The following is a 20,020-nucleotide window of genomic DNA, read 5'->3' as shown; positions in this document are numbered from 1 at the left end:
GCCTCCCCCAGACAGGTTTACAGCCATGTTGCTCACCTCCGTCTGGTACAATCAATCAAGCTGCCCTCTGGAACTCCGTCTGCCGTTCAGACCAGCAACTTACTCCCGTGTAATGCGCTGTGGATCTGGGCCCATAACCCCTGTTGACGTGTTGGCGTTGTTGCGTGAAACAGCATACATTACGTTGGAGTTAAGTTGAGCAAGAAACTTCTTCAGAGCATTAGAGCATGTTAAGAGTCTTTATTAAGACATTATGGCCAAAGGCTTAAGAGTAAATACATGTAGAGTTTCTTCAGTCACCCCCCCTCTGGTAGCTCTCTCTCCAAAGGTAAACACAGAAGACAACCTCTCAGTTCAGAGGCAATACACAGAAGACAGCTTAACACAGATAGCTGCTAGAACTTTTCCCAGTCTATCGCGATGGTTATCATAGCAATGGCCTTGGCAGTCCGTTCCCAGACTGGGTAAAGACATAACTCCCCCTAGTTACAGTTTTTCAGACTTGATGGAAAACAGACTCAGTGACAGTGCGGTTCAATGGTCAACATACAGAAGGCAGCAAAATTTTATTTATTTATTTATTTATTCGATTTCTTAGTCGCTCATCTGGTTGGCTACCCAGCCACTCTGAGCGACGTACAAAGCAAAAAACATATAAAACATCAAAAACACCAAACACTAAGCAAGAAAGCTAAACAATAACATAAAAACTAATTCAGTTACAATAAGGCTTCTCATCCGTATAGTCCAAAATGTGCACCTTCAGATGGAAACTCGTGATGTGAGTCTTCCCACCCTTGCACAAAGACCAGTGTGGGTGATAGTACATATGCAAAACTGCTGATCTTGCATCAGATTGCCAAACAGCATGCCCCACCCCACTCAAGTTGCTTCCAAGTGCAAATTAAACTAACAGCTCTTTGCCTTAGCCTCACTCTCACTCTTAGGACTCAAACTTACTTCAGACTGGTTCTTTGCCCCTCCCACTGCCTGTGATTAGTGCCTCATTTTGAAATCAGAGGAAAGAATATGTCTCCAATCATTTTTATTGTTGTTATGTGCCTTCAAGTCGATTACGACTTATGGCGACCCTATGAATCAGTGACCTCCAAGAGCATCTGTCATGAAGCACCCTGTTCAGATCTTGTAAGTTCAGGTCTGTGGCTTCCTTTAGGGAAACAATCCATCTCTTGTTTGGCCTTCCTCTTTTTCTACTCCTTTCTGTTTTTCTCAGCATTATTATCTTTTCTAGTGAATCAGGTCTTCTCATGATGTGTCCAAAGTATGATAACCTCAGTTTCATCATTTTAGCTTCTAGTGACAGTTCTGGTTTAATTTGTTCTAACAGCCAGTTATTTGTCTTTTTTGCAGTCCATGATATGCGCAAAGCTCTCCTCCAACAACACATTTCAAATGAGTTGATTTTTCTCTTATCCACTTTTTTCACTGTCCAACTTTCACATCCATACATAGAGATCGGGAATACCATGGTCTGGATGATCCTGACTTTAGTGTTCAGTGATACATCTTTGCATTTGAGGACCTTTTCCAGTTCTCTCATAGCTGCCCTCCCCAGTCCTAGCCTTTTTCTGATTTCTTGACTATTGTCTCCATTTGGTTAATGACTGTGCTAAGGTATTGATAATCCTTGACAAGTTCAATATCCTCACTGTCAACTTTAAAGTTACATAACTCTTCTGTTGTCACTTTAGTCTTCTTGACATTCAGCTGTAGTCCTGCTTTTCTGCTTTCCTCTTGAACTTTCATCAGCATTCATTTCAAATCATTACTGGTTTCTGCTAGTAGTATGGTATCATCTGCATATCTTAAATTATTGATATTTCTCCCTCCAATTTTCACACCTCCTTCATCTTGGTGCAATCCTACTTTCAGTATGATATGTTTTGCATATAGATTAAACAAATAGGGTGATAAAACACACCATTGTCTCACACCTTTTCCAGTTGGGAACCAGTCAGTTTCTCCATATTTTGTCCTTACAGTAGCCTCTTGTCCACAGTATAGTTGTGCATCAGGACAATTAGATGCTGTGGCACCTCCATTTCTTTTAAAGCATTCCATAGTTTTTCATGATCTACACAGTCAAAGGCTTTGCTGTAATCTTTAAAGCACAGGGTGATTTCCTTCTGAAATTCATTGATCCGTTCCATTATCCAACGTATGTTTGCAATATGATCTCTGGTGCCTCTTCCCTTTCTAAATCCAGCTTGGACATCTGGCATTTCTCACTCCATATATGGTAAGAGCCTTTGTTGTAGAATCTTGAGCATTACTTTACTTACATGGGATATTAAGGCAATAGTTCGATAATTACTGCATTCCCTGGGATCCCCTTTCTTTGGAATCTCCAATCTCCAATCATTAAGGAACATTTATTTTCTTTTGTCAAGTCTCTGAGTACCTATTAGTCTATTGGATGAAACCACAGCAACAGGCCCATACTTGCTAACCAAGATAGCAAAATTCAACAGTATAACCTTTACCCCAAACTCTTCCTTGATTCTTGTGTTTGCACTATTAAAAGGAATTTAAGGACTACCTAGCCACAGAACTTGCTGATGCTACAAACACAAACTCTTTATCATTATAAGAGAGTTATTCAGATATGAGTCAACACTGTCTCAGGAAGCATTCAGATAAATACCTTTGCTCCATTGTACAATTACAAGTTGGGGTATGAAACTAGATTGTCTAAAAGGGTCTCAACATGTGATGGATTGAGATAATACCATATTTTGTTAAGCTGCAACAGAACCAGTGCCAATGGATAAGCAATGGACATCAATAGATGTCAGTGGGCCCTCTCCCTGGCTTCAGCCTCTCAGCATTGCTGCTTTCTGCCGCTGCTGCTAAGCACTCATCCACTCTGCCCAGGTGTGTCTACCTGACAATGCTTTTGGATGGGAGATAAGCAACATCCTATTTGAATCTGTGGGCAGCTGTCATCTTAGATGGTCTAAAATGCAGTATCCAGTATCAATATTAGGCTTTGCATTTTGTGCAGTCTAAAATGAAAGCCACCCTTGGCTCAATTGCTTGGATCAACTTATCTGCAAAAATCTTACTGCCTGCCAAGTAAACAGTAGCAGTGAAGACAGCAAAGAAAACTTCCTTCTCTGACTCTGTTGTGTCCTCAGCTTGCTGTCCATCAGAGCTGCGCTTGTTACATACTGACCCTTGGGAACTGGTAGAGCCATCTAAAGCCTGCTGTAACATGTTTGTTAAGCATGTTGAGGATAAAATCACTTCCATTCACCAGGATTTGGACTCCGTTGTTGATGCTGATGATCAGGATGAGGTGTTTGGAGCACTTCTATGTCTGATGTTGTTGGATAAGTTTCAGTTGCTGTAGCCTGAGGGCGTGGACAAGGTACTTGGGTTCACACAACAATTTGTTGCACCCTTGTCCTTCATGGCTGATAAAATCTGGCAGGGAGGGGCCAGCTGGATGGGCCAGGGAGATAATTAACACTTCTCTCCAAGAATGAGTGTCCCAGATTGCCTGAAGGAGACAACTGTAAGACTACTCCTGAAGAAGGCCAGTTGCAAATGTCCCCTTTCTGGGCAAGGTTGTTGAGATGGTGGTTGCCAAACAGATTCAGGCACTCTTGGAGGAGACAGATTTTCTAGATCCATTTCAGTTGGGATTCAGGCCTGAGTTTGGTACAGAAACTACCTTGGTTGCCCTGTACAATGATCTGTGTGGGCAGAGAGACAGGGGAAGTGTGACTCTGTTGACCGTCCTTGATCTTTCAGTGGCTTCAATACTATCATCCTTGGTATCCTTCTAGAGCAACTATCTGAGTTGGGTGTTGGGGGCACCACTTTGTGATGGTTCCATTCCTACTTGGATGGTCAGCTCCAGAACATGGTTCTTGAGGAGCATTGCTTGGCTCTGTGGGTTCTCCAGTATGGGGACCCACAGGGGTCAGTTCTGTCCCCCATGTTGTTTAACATCTACATGAAACCACTGAGTGGGGTTACAGGGGGTTTTGGAGTGGGATGTCATCAATATGCTGATGACACACAGCTCTGTTTCTCCTTTTCATCACTTGCAGCTGAGGCAATGGATGTGCTGAATCAGTGCTTGGTTGTGATAATGGACTGAATGAGGGCCAATAAACTGAAGCTTTATCGAGGCAAGACTGAAATTCTGTTGGTGGGTGGTTCCTCAGACCAGCTGAGTAGTGTGTGGTCTGCTCTGGATGGGGCCACACTCCCTCTGAAGGAACAGTTCATAATTGGGGCGTTCTCCTGGATCCATTGCTGTCGCTTGAGGCACAGGTGTCCTCTGTGGCACGGAGTGCCTTCCATCAGTTTATGCTGGTGGCCCAACCATGACCCTGTCTGGAAATGGATAACCTGACTACAGTGATCTATGTTCTTGTAACCTCAAGGTTAGATTATTGCAATGTGCTCTATATGAGGCTGCCTTGGAAGCTTCAGTTAGTGCAGAATGTGCCTGCCCTATTGTTGAGAGGTTCAAGGTGAACAGAACATACAACACCAATTCTGTTTCAGTTACACTGGCTGCTTGTACACATCTGAGTCCAATTCAAAGTGCTGGTTTTGACCTATAAATCTCTTTATAGCTCAGGACCCCAATATCTTTTGGAATGCCAAGAATGAACCTACCCAGACCTTTAAATCTTCTTCTGAGGCCCTTCTCTAGGTCCCCCCTCTCAGGGAAGCATGGAGGGTGATGACAAGGGAGAGGGGTTTTTCAGTTGCGGCTCTCTATCTGTGGAATATACTCCCCAATGAGGCCCACCTGGTGCCTTCTTTGACATCTTTTTGGCACCAGACAAACTCTTATCTTTTTTCCCAGGCATTTGATAGGCTAAGATGATGTTGTTTGTATTAGTGTGCTGCCACAGCTTTCTGTCACTGTATGGGGTAGTTATAGTTTTTTTATTTTGTTTTAGGATATGATATATTTATGTAGGTTTTTAAGTTGCTTGGAGACCATGTTGTAAGTTGCTTGGAGACCTTCGGGAGACAAGCGACTAATAAATCATCATCATCATCATCACATTCAGGGGGAGGGGGTGACCGTGCCATGTGGGGTTCTGCCCTGTGTTGTTGCTAGCTGTTACTGCTCCCCTGCTCCCCCTGGACATGTTAATCCTTCTGGGTGGCAGCACTAGGAGGAAGGGAGCTCAGCCACTGCTTATCTGTGATTTGTTGCCAGCAGCTGCCAGGCGAATATTTTCAGATCAGGGGGGTTAGTGACTGGCAGCAGCAGCAAAAAAACAGCAGCAGTGTGGGGTAATCAGATGGTGGGGACCCTGATGACAATGCTAAGTAGGGCCTCTGATGGTGGGGAGGACCGCCAGGGGGTCCTTCTGAGCCCCTGGCCATGTTGGCCTGTGATGCTGGACCTGAGCTGCAAAGAGTTTGTTTTCTGGAGGTACAGTGGCTTCAAACTCTGCCATATGTTGAGCTTCTTGAAACAATCAATTTCCGTGTCTTGGATGTCAGCTTGGATGACAGCCTGGCAATCCTTGAAACCACCTTTGGCACAATTCCGTCTATGGCCAGACATCTCATATGGGTGAAAAATCCTAGGAATGAAATGTAAAATACCTATTATTTGTCTTCACCAGAAAGTTGAAATGATAAACGTGTAATTTATGCAGTATTTCACAATACTATATTGTTATAGTCACCTGGCTTAGCCACCAGGAAGTATCCAGTGCCTGAAGTGCTTCCCCTGCTCTCAGCCCCACTGCCTACGTGCAGCAACACTGTACAATCCACTTAATCGGGCCAAAAACGCCATATCATTCTCCATAGTGAAATGGCTGGCACATACAGTATATTGCTGGCAAAACCACTTATTGTGGGCAAATGTAGAAGGAAATGAGCAAATTCAATGTTGAGACCAGACTTCTTAAATACTAGGATTGCCAGAGCAGAGTTCTTGGAAATAATATTAATCATGGAGTTGCAAGGTGTCTCAGTCATATAGTCCAACCCCTGCTAATGCAGAAGCCCAACTGCTACAGCATACCTAATATGTAGTGTAGTAGCAAATTCAGAAGTGCAGGGTCCCTTCATGATAGGCACAGCCATGGCCCCTCCCATCCTTTCTTTTCCCCTTTTGCTGCTGGGTTGAGAATGAGATCCTTGTTAATGCCTTCTCCCACATCAGCAGACATCCCTAGGAGCCAATAAGCATAAAAGGGGAGAGCATTAGCAACTCTGGCTCTAATCAGCAGGAAAGGACAAGGAAGCTTGTTAGAAGACTCTTCTCAGTGGCCAGCATGCTCCTCTGTCATACTGATTGGCTCATAGGAAGCTGGAGACATAGGGACCCTGCTGGGACCCTGATCCCAAAAAAGTAAGGGGTCTAAGAGCCCCCCCTTGAGTCCCCAGATGACTATACTCCTGTACCCAGTAATATAGTGGCACATTCAGAAGTGCAGGGTCCCTTCATGATAGTCACAACCAAACCCTCTCCCCCCTTTTTTCCTTTTGCTGCTGGGTTGAGAATGAGATCCTTGTTAATACCTTCTATCACAACAATAGAGGTCCATAGGAGCCAACCAGCATGAAAGGAGACAGTGTTAGCTACTGAAAACAATATTCTCAGTGGCTGACTCACCTCCTGTCACTCTGATTGGCTCCAGTCAGCAGGAAAGGACAAGGAACCAAGTTAGAATATACTTCTCAGTGGCTAACATACTCCCCTTTCATGCTGATTGGCTCGTAGGACACTGGAGACATAGGGACCCTCGCAGGACCCTGCTCAAAAAAAATTAAGACTCCCCAAGACCCTGGACAACTACACCCCTGCCTGTACCTAATAGGTGACCATACAGCCTCTGTTTCAAAACCTCTGATGAAGAAGAGCCCATCGCCTTCCAAAGCAATCCATTCCACTGTTGAACAGCTTGCACTGTCCAGATGTTCTCCCTAATGTTCAGTCAAAAAACCATTTACTGTAATTTACATCTGTTGCTTTGGGTCCTACCTTCAGAAGCAACAGAAAACAAATTTGCTCCATAGTCTCTGTGACTGCCCTTCAAATATTTGAAGATGGCTATCACATCACCTCTTAATTGCCTCTTCTGCAGGCTAAACTTGATTCCCAACTTGATTGAAGATAGTTGTAGTATATATATATCCTGCCCTTTCTCCCAGTAGGAGCGGAGGGCAGAAAATAAAAGCACTAAAAACGCTTTAACACATCATAAAAACAGACTTTAAAATAAATTAAAACAAAACAACCATTAAAAACATATTAAAACAAAACACCTTTAAAAACATCTATTTTTTTAAAAGGTTTAAAAACATATTAAAAAGCAATTCCAACACAGATGCAGACTTTGCCAGATGCTTGCAGCTTATTTTGTCACTGAAACATTACAATGGGAAAAATGTCTGTCCTTTCAGTGTGACTATTAAAGAGGTGTGAGTTGGCTTAATAATAAATCTGGAAACCTTACTATTGCACTCACAAGATACTGGTGTTCTTTTTCTCTCTTCTGATAAAAAGCTACCACCTGATTTTAAAAAATACTACTTACTGTATAGTAAAAAGCTGCCACCCAATCCTTTGTGTCCACTGTATTGGCAGAGTAAGGGTTCTCAGAATGATGGCGTGTTCAGTGTGCCCTTAATAATAATAATAATAAATAATAATAAAAATTTATTTTTGAGTCACCTATCTGGCCGAATTAATGGCCACTCTAGGCGACGTACACCAACAGGATAAAATACAATATAAAACCAATACAAAACACACTCAATAATTAAACTAACCACCACTCTTATATTTAATCAACAACATTAAAAGCTAACCCACCCCAGAGCTCCCGTAGGCCTGCCTGAACAGCCAGGTCTTCAAGGCTCGGCGGAAACCTATCAAGGATGGGGCATGGTGAAGATCGAAAGGAAGGGAATTCCAGAGGGTGGGGGCCACAATCGAAAATGCTTTCTCTCTGGTCCACACCAGTCTAGCTGTTTTAACTGGTGGGACCGAGAGAAGGTCTTGTGTGGCTGATCTTGTCAGGCGGCATGATTGGTGATGCTGGAGGCGCTCCTTCAGATAAACTGGGCCAAAATCGTATAGGGCTTTAAAGGTCAACACCAGCACATTGAATTGGGCCCGGTAAACAACTGGTAACCAGTGTAGATCCACTAACACCGGAGTGATATGATAACGGCGACGGCTGTTCTTAATCAAACGTGCCACCGCATTCTGTATCAGCTGTAATTTCCGGACCGTTTTCAAGGGCAACCCCACATAGAGCGCATTACAGTAGTCTAAACGAGAGGAGACCAGGGCATGTATCACCCATGGGAGAAGATGGGCAGGAAGGTAGGGTTGCAGCTTCCGTATCAGATGGAGTTGATACCAGGCTGCCCGGCTCACTGCTGAGACTTGAGCCTCCATGGACAGCTGGGAGTCAAGAACGACCCCCAGACTGCGGACCTGGTCCTTCAGGGGTAATCTTACCCCATTAAATACCAGGTCTATATCTCCCAACCTTCTCTTATCTCCCACGAGCAACACCTCGGTCTTGTCGGGATTTAGTTTCAGCCTATTCCTTCCCATCCATCCACTTACGGATTCCAGGCACTTGGACATGGTATCCACAGCCAACTCTGGTGAGGACTTAAACGAGAGATAAAGCTGAGTATCATCCGCATATTGGTGACACTGCAGCCCAAATCTCCTGATGATGGCCCCCAGCAGCTTTACATAGATGTTGAATAGCATGGGGGAGAGGATAGAACCCTGTGGCACTCCACAATTGAGAGGCCAACGGTCTGAGACCTCATCTCCCAATGCCACCCATTGGTGCCTGTCTGAAAGATAGGAACGGAGCCACCATAAAACAGTGCCCCCTATTCCTAATCCCTCCAGGCGGTCTAAAAGGATAATGGAGTAAATGGGTTGTATCCAACTTAGTGCTAAGTCAGGGTTCCATCAGCACAGGGATTCCTGCTAGCGCAATGGGACTTTCCCCCTCTTCTTCCCTCGTACACCCCCTAAATCTGTTCTGGGGGTAGGGATCCCCCCAACCCCCCAGAGCAGATTTGGAGAGGGTGCAGGACATGCACCAGGAAAGGAGAAGGAGGAAAGTCCCTTTGCACTAGCAGGAATCATTGCAATGACAGGACAAATTAAGTAAATGCTGCCTTAAGTGTTTGCAAAAGATTGGCTCCTTGTAAGCTTTTTCTGAGCTATTTCCTGTTTGCAGATTATCTGTCTGAGTTTCATTTGAATATTATTGATACTTTATTTACTAGCAACCATTCTTGTGGTACACTAACAAGAACATGAATAGTTTAATACAACAATATCAACTTGGCCGACTTTCTTTTATATCTCAGTGATTCTTTCATTCGTGACTTTAAAATGAATCTGAATAATCCCAAGAATACTTGTGAAAAGTTAATTCATTTCAATTAATGTAATATTTCTTCTCATTCCCTTTTTTATTTCACAGGTTTTCACGGGCAGGCCTCCTTGGCACAACAAATTTTTCAAAGACAGAAAGTGGCACCAGAAAGAGGTAATCATTTGCATATTTAACATGAACTGTGGGCTGGTTCTTATGTGTCTGGAGCGACAGGGTTGCTGCTCCGCTGTGGACCCATTCCATGCATTCCTGGAAATATTGGAATGGGAGAAATCCCATGCAGGAGCAGCTCACTTCACTGGTAGGGAGAGTAAGCATGCTGTCAGCACTTTCTGGTCTACTTCTCTCATTGTTACATCACTGCAGCAAAATGGGACAGAGCCACAGAAGAGCAGCAACCAGCCTTCCCCAACCTGGTGCCCTCTAGATGTTGTTGGACTACAACTTCCATGAGCCCCAGCCAGCAAGAACAGTGGTCAGAGAGGATGGGAGCTGTAGTCCAACAACATATGGAGGGCACCAGGTCAAGGAAGGCTCCTCTAGGGAATGCATAATCAGAGCAAACTCAGGCCCTAGCCTCATTATCTTCTCTGCACACAGTATCCATGTTTTTCAGCCAGTTTATTCTAACTTCCTGCAACTCCTGCTATGGGATGAAGTAATGACCCTGGGCTGGCCTTTGACATGTCACTGTGACAATAGCTTTTTGAAAAGACCTCTCTCAGAAAAAGGTTATCAGTGTTGAATGGTCCAGAGGCAAGCTGATGTTGCATGCAAGAGATCAAACATTACTTCCCAAATATAAATAATCAGCTCAGGCAAAGGCTTTTAAGTGGCAACTATAGATGGGTGATTACTTTTGAAACTGGCTTATAGAAAAAGTATGGTATTTAGATCCACTGTTGTTTAAAATGCATGTTCCAAGCTTCAAGTCCATGTTAAAAATGTGTAGGGCATAAAATGCAGATACATCCACTTTGCTATTACATTTGCATAGGAATGAGCTCCATGACTTGCTGGATCTTCCAGTTCTGTGGCCAGAGGTGCTGCTTTGCCAATGAAGTCCTGTCTTCAGGCATTCCTCCCCAGTGCTTTGATTTGTTTAGACTTCCAAAGGATTTTGAGCTGAGTAAAGTATAGCACTGTGGGGAGGAGAGCCTGGCTGGGAGTCCAGAGTCTGTGAAATGTGGTGTTGGAGGAGAGCTTTGTGCATACCATGGACTGCAAAAAAGACAAATAATTGGGTGTTAGGACAAATTAAACCAGAACTATCACTAGAAGCTAAAATGATGAAACTGAGGTTATCATACTTTGGACACATCATGAGAAGACATTATTCACTAGAAAGACAATAATGCTGGGAAAAACAGAAGGGAATAGAAAAAGAGGAAGACCAAAGAAGAGATGGGTTGATTCCATAAAGGAAGCCATAGACTTGAACTTACAAGATCTGAACAGGGTGGTTCCCAACAGATGTTATTGGAGGTCGCTGATTCATAGGGTCGCCATAAGTCGTAATCGACTTGAAGGCACATAACAACAACAATTTATGTCCAATATTGCTACAACAGTTTCTAAATACATATATATCTTTGTTTCTCTTTAGAAAAAAAGAGTGCTGAATGGCTTGATTTGGGTGAGTATTTGTTCTCCTACAAATATGTTACTTTTTTATACCTCTTGTTGCTATTGTCAAGGCTCTTGTTTGATCATAACCTAACATAGGGGAATTGACAGATGCCACTAGATCTGAAATAACCTCCCCATTCAACTATGTTGTGGCCTGTTTTTGAATGAAGAACTGATATTGAATTAGATATTTGTGGGGGGGGATAACAAATTTGTTTCAGAATTTAAATGAACTGAAACAGATCTGTAAAATAGCTGGTAGACAGGGACTAACATGAGAATATCATGGGCGGTTTTCATAGAAGTAATAGGTAGTACAGTCCTATAAATGTCTACTCAGAAGTAAATTCCATTGATTTCCCTGGGGTTTACTCTGATATAGGATTTTAGCCTAAGTTACAATAATTGTGAGACATATAAATCTTATGGTGTGTGTGAATGCACTTGGAATACTGTGTACTGTTCTGATTATTGCACCTCAAACCAGAGTTGAATGTTGGAAGATTTGGGACAGACAAAAGGAAGAACATCTCACAGTAAATTATGGAATTCACTACCCCAAGATGTAGTGATGTCTATCAACGTGGATAGCTTTAAAAGAGGATTAGGCAAATTCATGGAAGATAAATCAGCTGCCACTATTCATGACTTTATATATTACCTCCAGTATCAGAAGATGTATGCCTCTGGATACCAGTGGCTGGAGAAGAAGAGCAGGAGATGGGTATTGTCCTCATGTCCTGCTTGCAGGCTTCCCATTGGTGTCTGGTTGGCTGCTGTGGGAATAGACTCCTAGACGAGATGGGCCCTTGGTCAGATCCAGCAGAGTTCTTCTTACATTCTTATGAACTGAACAAAAAACTCCAGAGCCTTATGTGACAAAGACTTCTGGTATAAAAAGTATTCACTCATTGCTTGGTTGCTGCAGGGAGGAGGATCCAGATATCCTTCTTCAAAACCGCACAAGAGGAAAATTACATTTTCCTAGTCCTCACACGTTATCTTCAAGTATTTGATCATGTAAATGATTTCATCACTAGTCATATTACTGTTAAATAAATTGCACTTGAAACTAGTACCAGCAGTCACTGGTCATAGACCACTCAGTCTTCTAAACTGCAGGTTTTATATTCTAGGATTCCCCCTTCTTCTTCTGACAATGGGATATTTCTGCAGCCTCTCTGGAGTATTCCTGGGAACTGAAATGAGATATAGAATGGGATGGGGTCACATTTTCATCCTGAAAATGCAGTCACTACCATTTGATTGGAGGATCATTTAGACATGCTAGCCTCATGTGTATATATGCAGATATGATGTATGCACCTTCTGGTGTTTTCTAGAAACCTATTCTGCAGAGTTGAGAAGTCTAGATGCCAGCCTTCAACATTCAGGTATTTCTCCCCTTGTTTTAGTAGAAGATCATGATAAGAGGTTCACAGTACTTCAAAAGGCAGATATATGTAACAGTATGTGAATTTTACACTAAAAAAAAACTAAAATTCTGTACTTGGACAATCCAAATTCTGCATCAAGAAAAGCTAGATTCTGTGACCTGTATAACCAATACAAACTGAACATAATTGCATAATTTCTCTTGCTTTGCAAAATGAAAAAGAAACAGTGAGATTCTTATCAAGCTGAATTCTTCAATCTGGGCAACATTCTGTGTTTTTATTGTAGTCTCATGGGATTGATTGTTCCATGATGTCTCTGCCCTTACATCTCCTTTGCCCCATTGTTTTCCTGCCCCTACAGTCAAAATTTAGATTGAAACTGCTTGGGACACAAACCAGGGTGCTTTTGTTTGACTTTATTCATCATCATCATCATCATTAGAAATCACTATATAAATCCTTCATTCATCAATAAACACAAACCTGAAAACCCTATTCATAGGGTCACTATAAGTTGGAATCGACTTGAAGGCAGTACATTTATATTTTTTAACTCCACATCACTATTCTTTCAATGATTTTCCCTTTCTACAAGGTAATCTCATTGCATCAAACCTGCAAATTGCTTGTAAACATAGGGAAATTTGAAAGGCATGTTGGGCGGCTTTATATGGAGCATCTTCTATGGATGGAAACTCTTAGAAAAACAATAGTTGGCAGACACACAGCGCATACCTGTGGTACTGGATCATGGCCTGCTAAGAACCAATTCAGCTGATTCCAACACTGGTTGTAAACTAAAATATATGCACACCATCATGTAGAATAGCCAATAGGATTGTCAAAGCCCAGCAGACCCTCACTATACTTTTGCCTCCTTTCTTTAAGCTTTGGACAAAGGATCGTGTTCCACCTGGGGCACTGGACATTTCTCAACATTTGACAACTACCTGTATGATTTCTCTGGGACTTGCAATTACATCTTTGCCACTGTATGCAATGACATCACCCCAGATTTCAACATTCAGTTCCGTCGTGGTTTGAACAAAAAAATTAGAAGAATCATCATTGAGTTGGGACCCAATGTTATCAACATTGAAAATGGTGTCATATCAATCAAGGATGTTGGGTAAGCATCTGATAGGAAAGGGCTTTCTATCGATTACAGTCCAGTGGCAGGCTAAAATCTTTTCTGGAAAGCAAGGGGATCCGGCAACCACCTTCTTTGTATTTGTAACCTACCTCAAGGATCAGCTTACATCAGTATGCTGAGCAAGGGGCTACTCTTAATGTATTTGGAAACTACAGCCTGCCTCTTGACATAGGGTCAGAAGGCAAGATCATATTTAGAGAATTGCCTGCCTATTCCTTGTGCAGTACAGAATGCTGGTTATGATTTTAATGCTTGGATCTGTTGTAGTACAGTGAACACATCTACCCATATTAGCCCACCTGTCTTATGAGCACTACTGAGCCAAAACAGAGCTGCATTTCTGCAAAACAATTTGCCCCACTGATAATTTATTTTATTATTTATTTATTATTTCAATTTATATACCGCCCTTAGCAGAATAGCTCTCAGGGCGGTGAACAAACAAGGTAAAATACAATATATCATGGTAAAAAATCACAAAAACATGTACAAACAAACAACAGAAAGCACAACAAAAACAAATACAACACAAATTAAGAAGGATACATATTAAAAATAGAAAGATTAAGAAAATTAAAAGATTAAAATGCCTGGGAGCATAAAAAGGTCTTTACCTGGTGCCGGAAAGATAGCAGTGTAGGCGCCAGGCGTACCTCTTCGGGGAGGCTGTTCCACAACTCAGGGGCCACCACAGAAAAGGCCCTAGATCTAGTAACCACCCTCCAGGCTTCCCGATGAGTTGGTACCCGGAGAAAGGCCTTAGATTCTGAACGAAGTGAACGGGTAGGTTCATAGCGAGAGAGGCGTTCCACAAGGTATTGAGGTCCCACCCCGTGTAAGGCTTTATAGGTCAAAACCAGCACCTTGAATCTCGCCCGGAAGCAAATAGGGAGCCAGTGCAGACGCGCCAGAATAGGTGTTATATGCGAAGACCGACTGGTCCTCGTCAATAGTCTGGCAGCCGCGTTCTGCACCAGCTGAAGCTTCCAAACTGTCTTCAAGGGCAGCCCTACGTAGAGCGCATTACAGTAATCCAATCTTGAAGTTACCAGAGCATGAACAACGGAGGCGAGGTCGTCCCTGTCCAGATAGGGGCATAGTTGGGCTACCAGACGAAGATGGTAAAATGCATTCCGTGCCACCGAGGCCACTTGGGCCTCGAGAGACAAGGAAGAATCGAAAAGAACCCCCAAACTACGTACCTGTTCTTTCAGGGGGAGTGTAACCCCATCCAGAACAGGGTGAACATCCACCATCTGAGCAGGGAAGGCGTTCACCAGCAGTGTCTCGGTCTTGTCTGGATTGAGTCTCAGTTTATTAGCTCTCATCCAGTCCATTATCGCGGTCAGGCAACGGTTCAGCACATCAACAGACTCACCTGAAGAAGATGTAAAGGAGAAGTAGAGCTGCGTGTCATCAGCATATTAATGGCAACGCACTCCAAAACTCCTGATGACCGCACCCAGCGGCTGCATGTAGATGTTGAAAAGCATGGGGGACAAGACCGACCCCTGAGGGACTCCACAATGGAGAGTCCATGGTGTCGAGTGATGTTCCCCAAGCACTACCTTCTGGTGACGGTCCGCGAAGTAATGCACAAACCATTCCACATATTTTTCAGAGCCCTGTGTAAAACAGTGCAAAACCATTTGTAGGGGGGCAAATGTTGAGAAGAGGAAATGCATCCCCATTGCTCAGGCAACTGTTTCTAATGGCACCATGTATCACTAGTCCTGAAAACACTGCACTGACTGCCAGGAAGCTACTGGGCTCAATTCAAGGTGTTAGTAATAGCATAAAAGGTAAAGGTGTCCCCGCACTTATAGTGCGAGTCGTTTCCGACTCTTAGGGTGACGTCTTGCGCCGTTTACTAGGCAGACTGTATATATGGGGTGGGATTGCCAGTAAGCCCTAAATAACTTGGGACCCAAGTACCTAAAAGAGCACCTTCCCCATTATCAGCCATCTTGGACCCTACAATTCGCAGGTGATGTTTTGTCAAAGGTGCTGCCACCACTGGTTGCTGCCTGGTTAGCCTTGACCAATGCCAGAGCCTTTTCAGTGGTGGTTCCCTGTCTGTGGAATGCTCTCCCCAATGAGGTGAGTCTGCCTCCAACATTATTGACTTTTAGGAGGAATTTGAAAACATTCCTGTTTACACGGGTATTAAATGGCTGAAGAAGACTGTTTCTGGCAATCCAGAGGTCATAGGATGAAAGAATTTTTCTAACTGTAACAGCTTTATAATAGTTTTAGACTGCTTTTAGAACACTGTTTGTTTTGTTTGTTTTGTTTTGTTTTATTTGTTTGTTTGTTTGTTTGTTTGTTAAATTCTTTTGTTGATGTGTTTGCTGCACTGGGCTACTACAGGAGGAAGGGCAGGATATAAATTCAATAAATAAATTAATAACTTCATCCCAGTTTCATAATAGAAATTAACGCTGCACAACTCGAACATCTGACTGCAGATACTGGGAAGTATCTAACAAAGTAATGCCATTTGTGCAAGGACTTCTGGTTGCACAATGGAATTTCCCCTCCCTCTCCTCTCCCTGTGTGCCCCCTTCATCTGTTCTGGGGGTTCCTCCAATCCTCCAGAGCAAATATGGGGAGGGTGCATCCACTGCCCCATGGATAAAACAGGCAGCTTTTGAATCAGAACATGAAGCTCAGGAATTCCATGGACTAAGCAAGTTTCTAAGTTTCTGTGTTTTTCCTTTCCTCCCCTCCCCTGCCCCACTCTACTCCAATAGTATTATCAGGTTGCCATATACCAGAAATGGAATTCAGATTACACCTTTTGGACGCATCATCCGCCTAGTGGCTAAGCTGATGGAGATTGAGCTCGCAGTTTTCTGGAATAATGATGACTACCTCATGGTGAGTAATATCTTGCTTTTACTTACTAAACAAATTTCTGGAATTCTAAAAATTCCACAGCCCTGTTAAGGTGATTGTTTTTGCAATCATTGCCCAGTTTGGTTAAAAGATTGCAGCACAGGAAATGGCAGATTAAAAGGATAATGAGCAAAATCCAGTAGGTGCCCTTGCATTTACGGAAGGGCTTTTGATCCAGTGGATGCCTCCATTAACCAAGGAAAAAAATAGAATTGGACTGCCTTCAAGTTGATTCTGACTCATGGCGACCCTATGAATAGGGTTTTCATGGTAAGCGGTATTCAGAGGGGTTTTCCATTGCCTCCCTCTGAGGCTGAGAGGCAGTGACTGGCCCAAGGTCACCCAGTGAGCTTCATGGCTGTGTGGGGATTCAGACCCTGGTCTCCCAGGTCATAGACCAGGGTTCAGATTCCCACACAGCCATGAAGTGATTTTTGCAGATTCCCCATTGCTCTGCAGCACATAGTTCCACAGCCTGTAAACTCAGCTCCAGAGAATTTGGGGATTCTCTAGAACAGGGTAGAAGGTGGTGTGAAAGACTGGAGGTGAATTGGCAAAAATCACCTCCACTCCTCCTCCATTAGCACAGGCTCCTCTGTATCAAAAGCCCGTTCCTGAATGCAAGGGCACAGCGGATTCCACCAAATGTTTTATTGGTTAATGTTGCTTGTGATTGGAAGAGTTAATGGACCGTATACGTACGAGACTGGACAATACCTAGACTGCAGCTAAACATGGAAAGCACTGCAGAAACTGTGTTCCAAAAGTTTGTGGGTTAGTGTGCAGCCAGCTATTCAAAGGAAAGGAAGTCAAAATAGCCATTTTGATTGCGCCTCAGATCTCTAGCCTAAATGGGACAGATCCAATCAATTTTAGAGCAGAAATTGAGATTTGCTTCCAAAAAAGTCTCCTCAAAATGCTCATTTGAAAATTTCAATGTCAAGTATTCTCCAGATATTCCCCAGACTACTTAACATATTTGCAACATTTTTGATATCTGCCTGTGACACCTGGTGATACTTGGTTTCAATATTTTAACAGCGGACAGTTGATATTTGACAGTTATTGATGGTAGTTATAGCTGATGCACAATGGTATATCTCAGTAATTTGAAACTTTCTACCCCAAATACCTAAAGTATTTACACATCAACTTGTCTGCCAAGGAACCTCTTCACATTTGCCATGGAATTCATTTGCAAAGGATTCTTCTTGGCCACATTTTAGGGTGCAAATTCAGTTCAGATAGAGCAGTTTTGGGACTTCTAATCCAGTGTGATCTGAGAGTGCACTACTCCCCTGCAATGTGCATTGCAGAGGAAGATCAATAATGGCAATGAAGTCTGTCATTATGGATCTTCCCATTAATGGATCCAGATAGATTGAAACTACACAACATGCCCAAATGGGCATAACAACACTCATTTTTTAAAACTTTTAGGGACTATCAGCTTCAGAAGGGGACAATTTTCAGAAGAGAAGCAGTGGAGAAGGGTTGCTTAACCCTTCCCTCGCTCAGCAATTTCCACCTGCACCACTCCTCTAGTGACTAATTTCCCCCAAAAGATTCCCATTAGTGTTTATGTGACTTGAGGGAGGAGTTACTAAGGAAAGTTAGCAGGAAGGAGTGAGCATCCTCTCTGACCTGCCCACTTCTAAACAGAGAAGTATTTGTATTGTTTTAAAATGTTTTTATGTTGCTGTACACTGCCTTGATGTTTTGTGAGAGGGCAGTATGTAAATACTTTTATAAAACAAATCAATAGCCCAGTCCAAAAGCTGATTTTCCCTACTACAGAACTGGTCTCTGGGACTCTTCCCAGGCCACAACCCTTTCTGGCCCACCCTGGAAGGTAGCTCATGAGGAAATGCAGCCCTTTGACTGGAAAGTTTTTCCATCCTTGGCCTAGAAGACTCTCACCTCCTAGAACTGCAAGATCCAAAACCCTCCCAGTCCTGTAGTACCTCCCCCCACAACCCAGGAAGATATGCTGTTGAGCATGATTAAATCTCTCCCTCCCCTTACATATTTGAAGCTGTAAAAAAAGACTTAAGAATAGAGAGCCTTCTTCTGTCCTCACTTCCACCCTGCAGGCTCAAGCCCAACAGGGCATTGGAAAGGCAGTAGAAACAACTTGGTATTTCACCACGCCCTACCTCAAGATTGCAGTCTAACAATGTAACCTTAAGCATGTTCACTCAGAAGTAAGACCTTCTGAGTTCAGTAGTATTTGCATTCCACTAAACGTGTTTGTAGCTCAAATTAATTAGTTTATGGCAGTGCTTTTCAAGATGTTCTGCAGTGAGATCCACCCCGTGAAGACTTGGCTCTTCAGGCAGGCTTTTGGAGTGGGCTAGATTTTATCGTCATTGTTTTCAGATTTTTAATGTCTATTATATTTGCATGCCTATTTTGTACGTCGCCCAGAGTGGCTGGATAGCCAGCCAGGTGGGCGACTAAGAAATTCAATAAATAAATAAATAATGACCTAATTCCACCTTTCAAGCACAGTTTCCCCCACCTACAATAGAAAGTGCATCACAGTGTCATGAAAAGTGAACTAGTCTATACTTTATTTTTTAAGTCCCTGGAAATGGGGCTGACCTATGGGTCAGGATCCACAGTCTGAGGAGCACTACTTTATGAATTTTGTTAGTTGCCTTTAGCCTCTTCTGCAAATGGCAGGACAGACATTTTAATAAACAAATACGCACAAGACTCTTTAGACTGCTCTGTATGATTGCCACCTAACGCTAAGGCTTGGAAGAGAGAAACAGAAGGCTAGTGTCTGCTTAACAATGCCCCAGACAGGACTCCAAGGTGAAGCATGTCCCAAGGGAAATCAGTAATTAGGTTCTAGAAGTGGAGGCTGGTCCATTTAGGGCGAAAGGGGCACTGCCCCACCAACCTTAGCCAGCCGCCACCTGTCTACCTTCCTACTTACTTACCACCAGTCCAAGGCGTGGCACGGCATATTAGCTTCCTCCTCCTCAGTCTCAGTGCTGCCCTCATAGAACTCTGTGGGGAGGAGGACAAAACTAGAATCAGTTGGCTCTGCCTGCCTTTGGCTCTGGCTCCACCTACTGTTTTCCTCTCTGCCTTCCACCTCACCAGTCCCAATGGGCACCAGCCCCCACTGGATTCTAGCCATGCCAGGAACTGGCTCTTACCATCTTCCGTGCAACTGTAGGGAAGTGAGGGATATAAGTAGACACTGCACTGTCGGGCTGACTGGGTGGCTAGAGTCTATGGATGACCAACTCTGTACCTGATGAGAACTGCCAGGTGGAACATGTTGAAGCAATAGCAACACGGTTAAGTTGTCATCTGTTTTCACCCAAGGAAAATCTGATTGGGAGAGAACACTTAAATCCTTCATGATGACAAATTCCAGCGGGGGAGGTTTGTTAGCTTGTCACAGCAAAAACAAAAAGGAGTCTTGCTGTGGCACCTTAAAGATTAGGAGATTAATAGCAGCATAAATCCATTAGTCTTTAAGGTGCCACAGGAAGACTCCTTTTAAAAAAATAAAAATTCTCATCTAATTG

At 43.2% G+C, this 20,020-nt stretch overlaps 1 protein-coding gene across 1 annotated transcript in view; it reads left to right on the top strand.

The window, feature by feature from the left end:
• Positions 1-20,020, top strand: part of MUC6 (mucin 6, oligomeric mucus/gel-forming) — a 96,574-nt gene that overhangs the window by 14,599 nt on the left and 61,955 nt on the right. Inside the window, exons 3-5 of the mRNA XM_061612764.1 lie at positions 9,483-9,548; positions 13,310-13,550; positions 16,328-16,454. Coding sequence (XP_061468748.1) covers positions 9,483-9,548; positions 13,310-13,550; positions 16,328-16,454 — 434 coding nt within the window. The remainder of the gene's footprint in view (positions 1-9,482; positions 9,549-13,309; positions 13,551-16,327; positions 16,455-20,020) is intronic.

This window comes from Rhineura floridana, chromosome 2 (assembly GCF_030035675.1).
Source record: "Rhineura floridana isolate rRhiFlo1 chromosome 2, rRhiFlo1.hap2, whole genome shotgun sequence".
Classification (NCBI taxonomy): Eukaryota; Metazoa; Chordata; class Lepidosauria; order Squamata; family Rhineuridae; genus Rhineura; species Rhineura floridana.
This window is presented reverse-complemented; position numbering and strand designations above follow the sequence as displayed.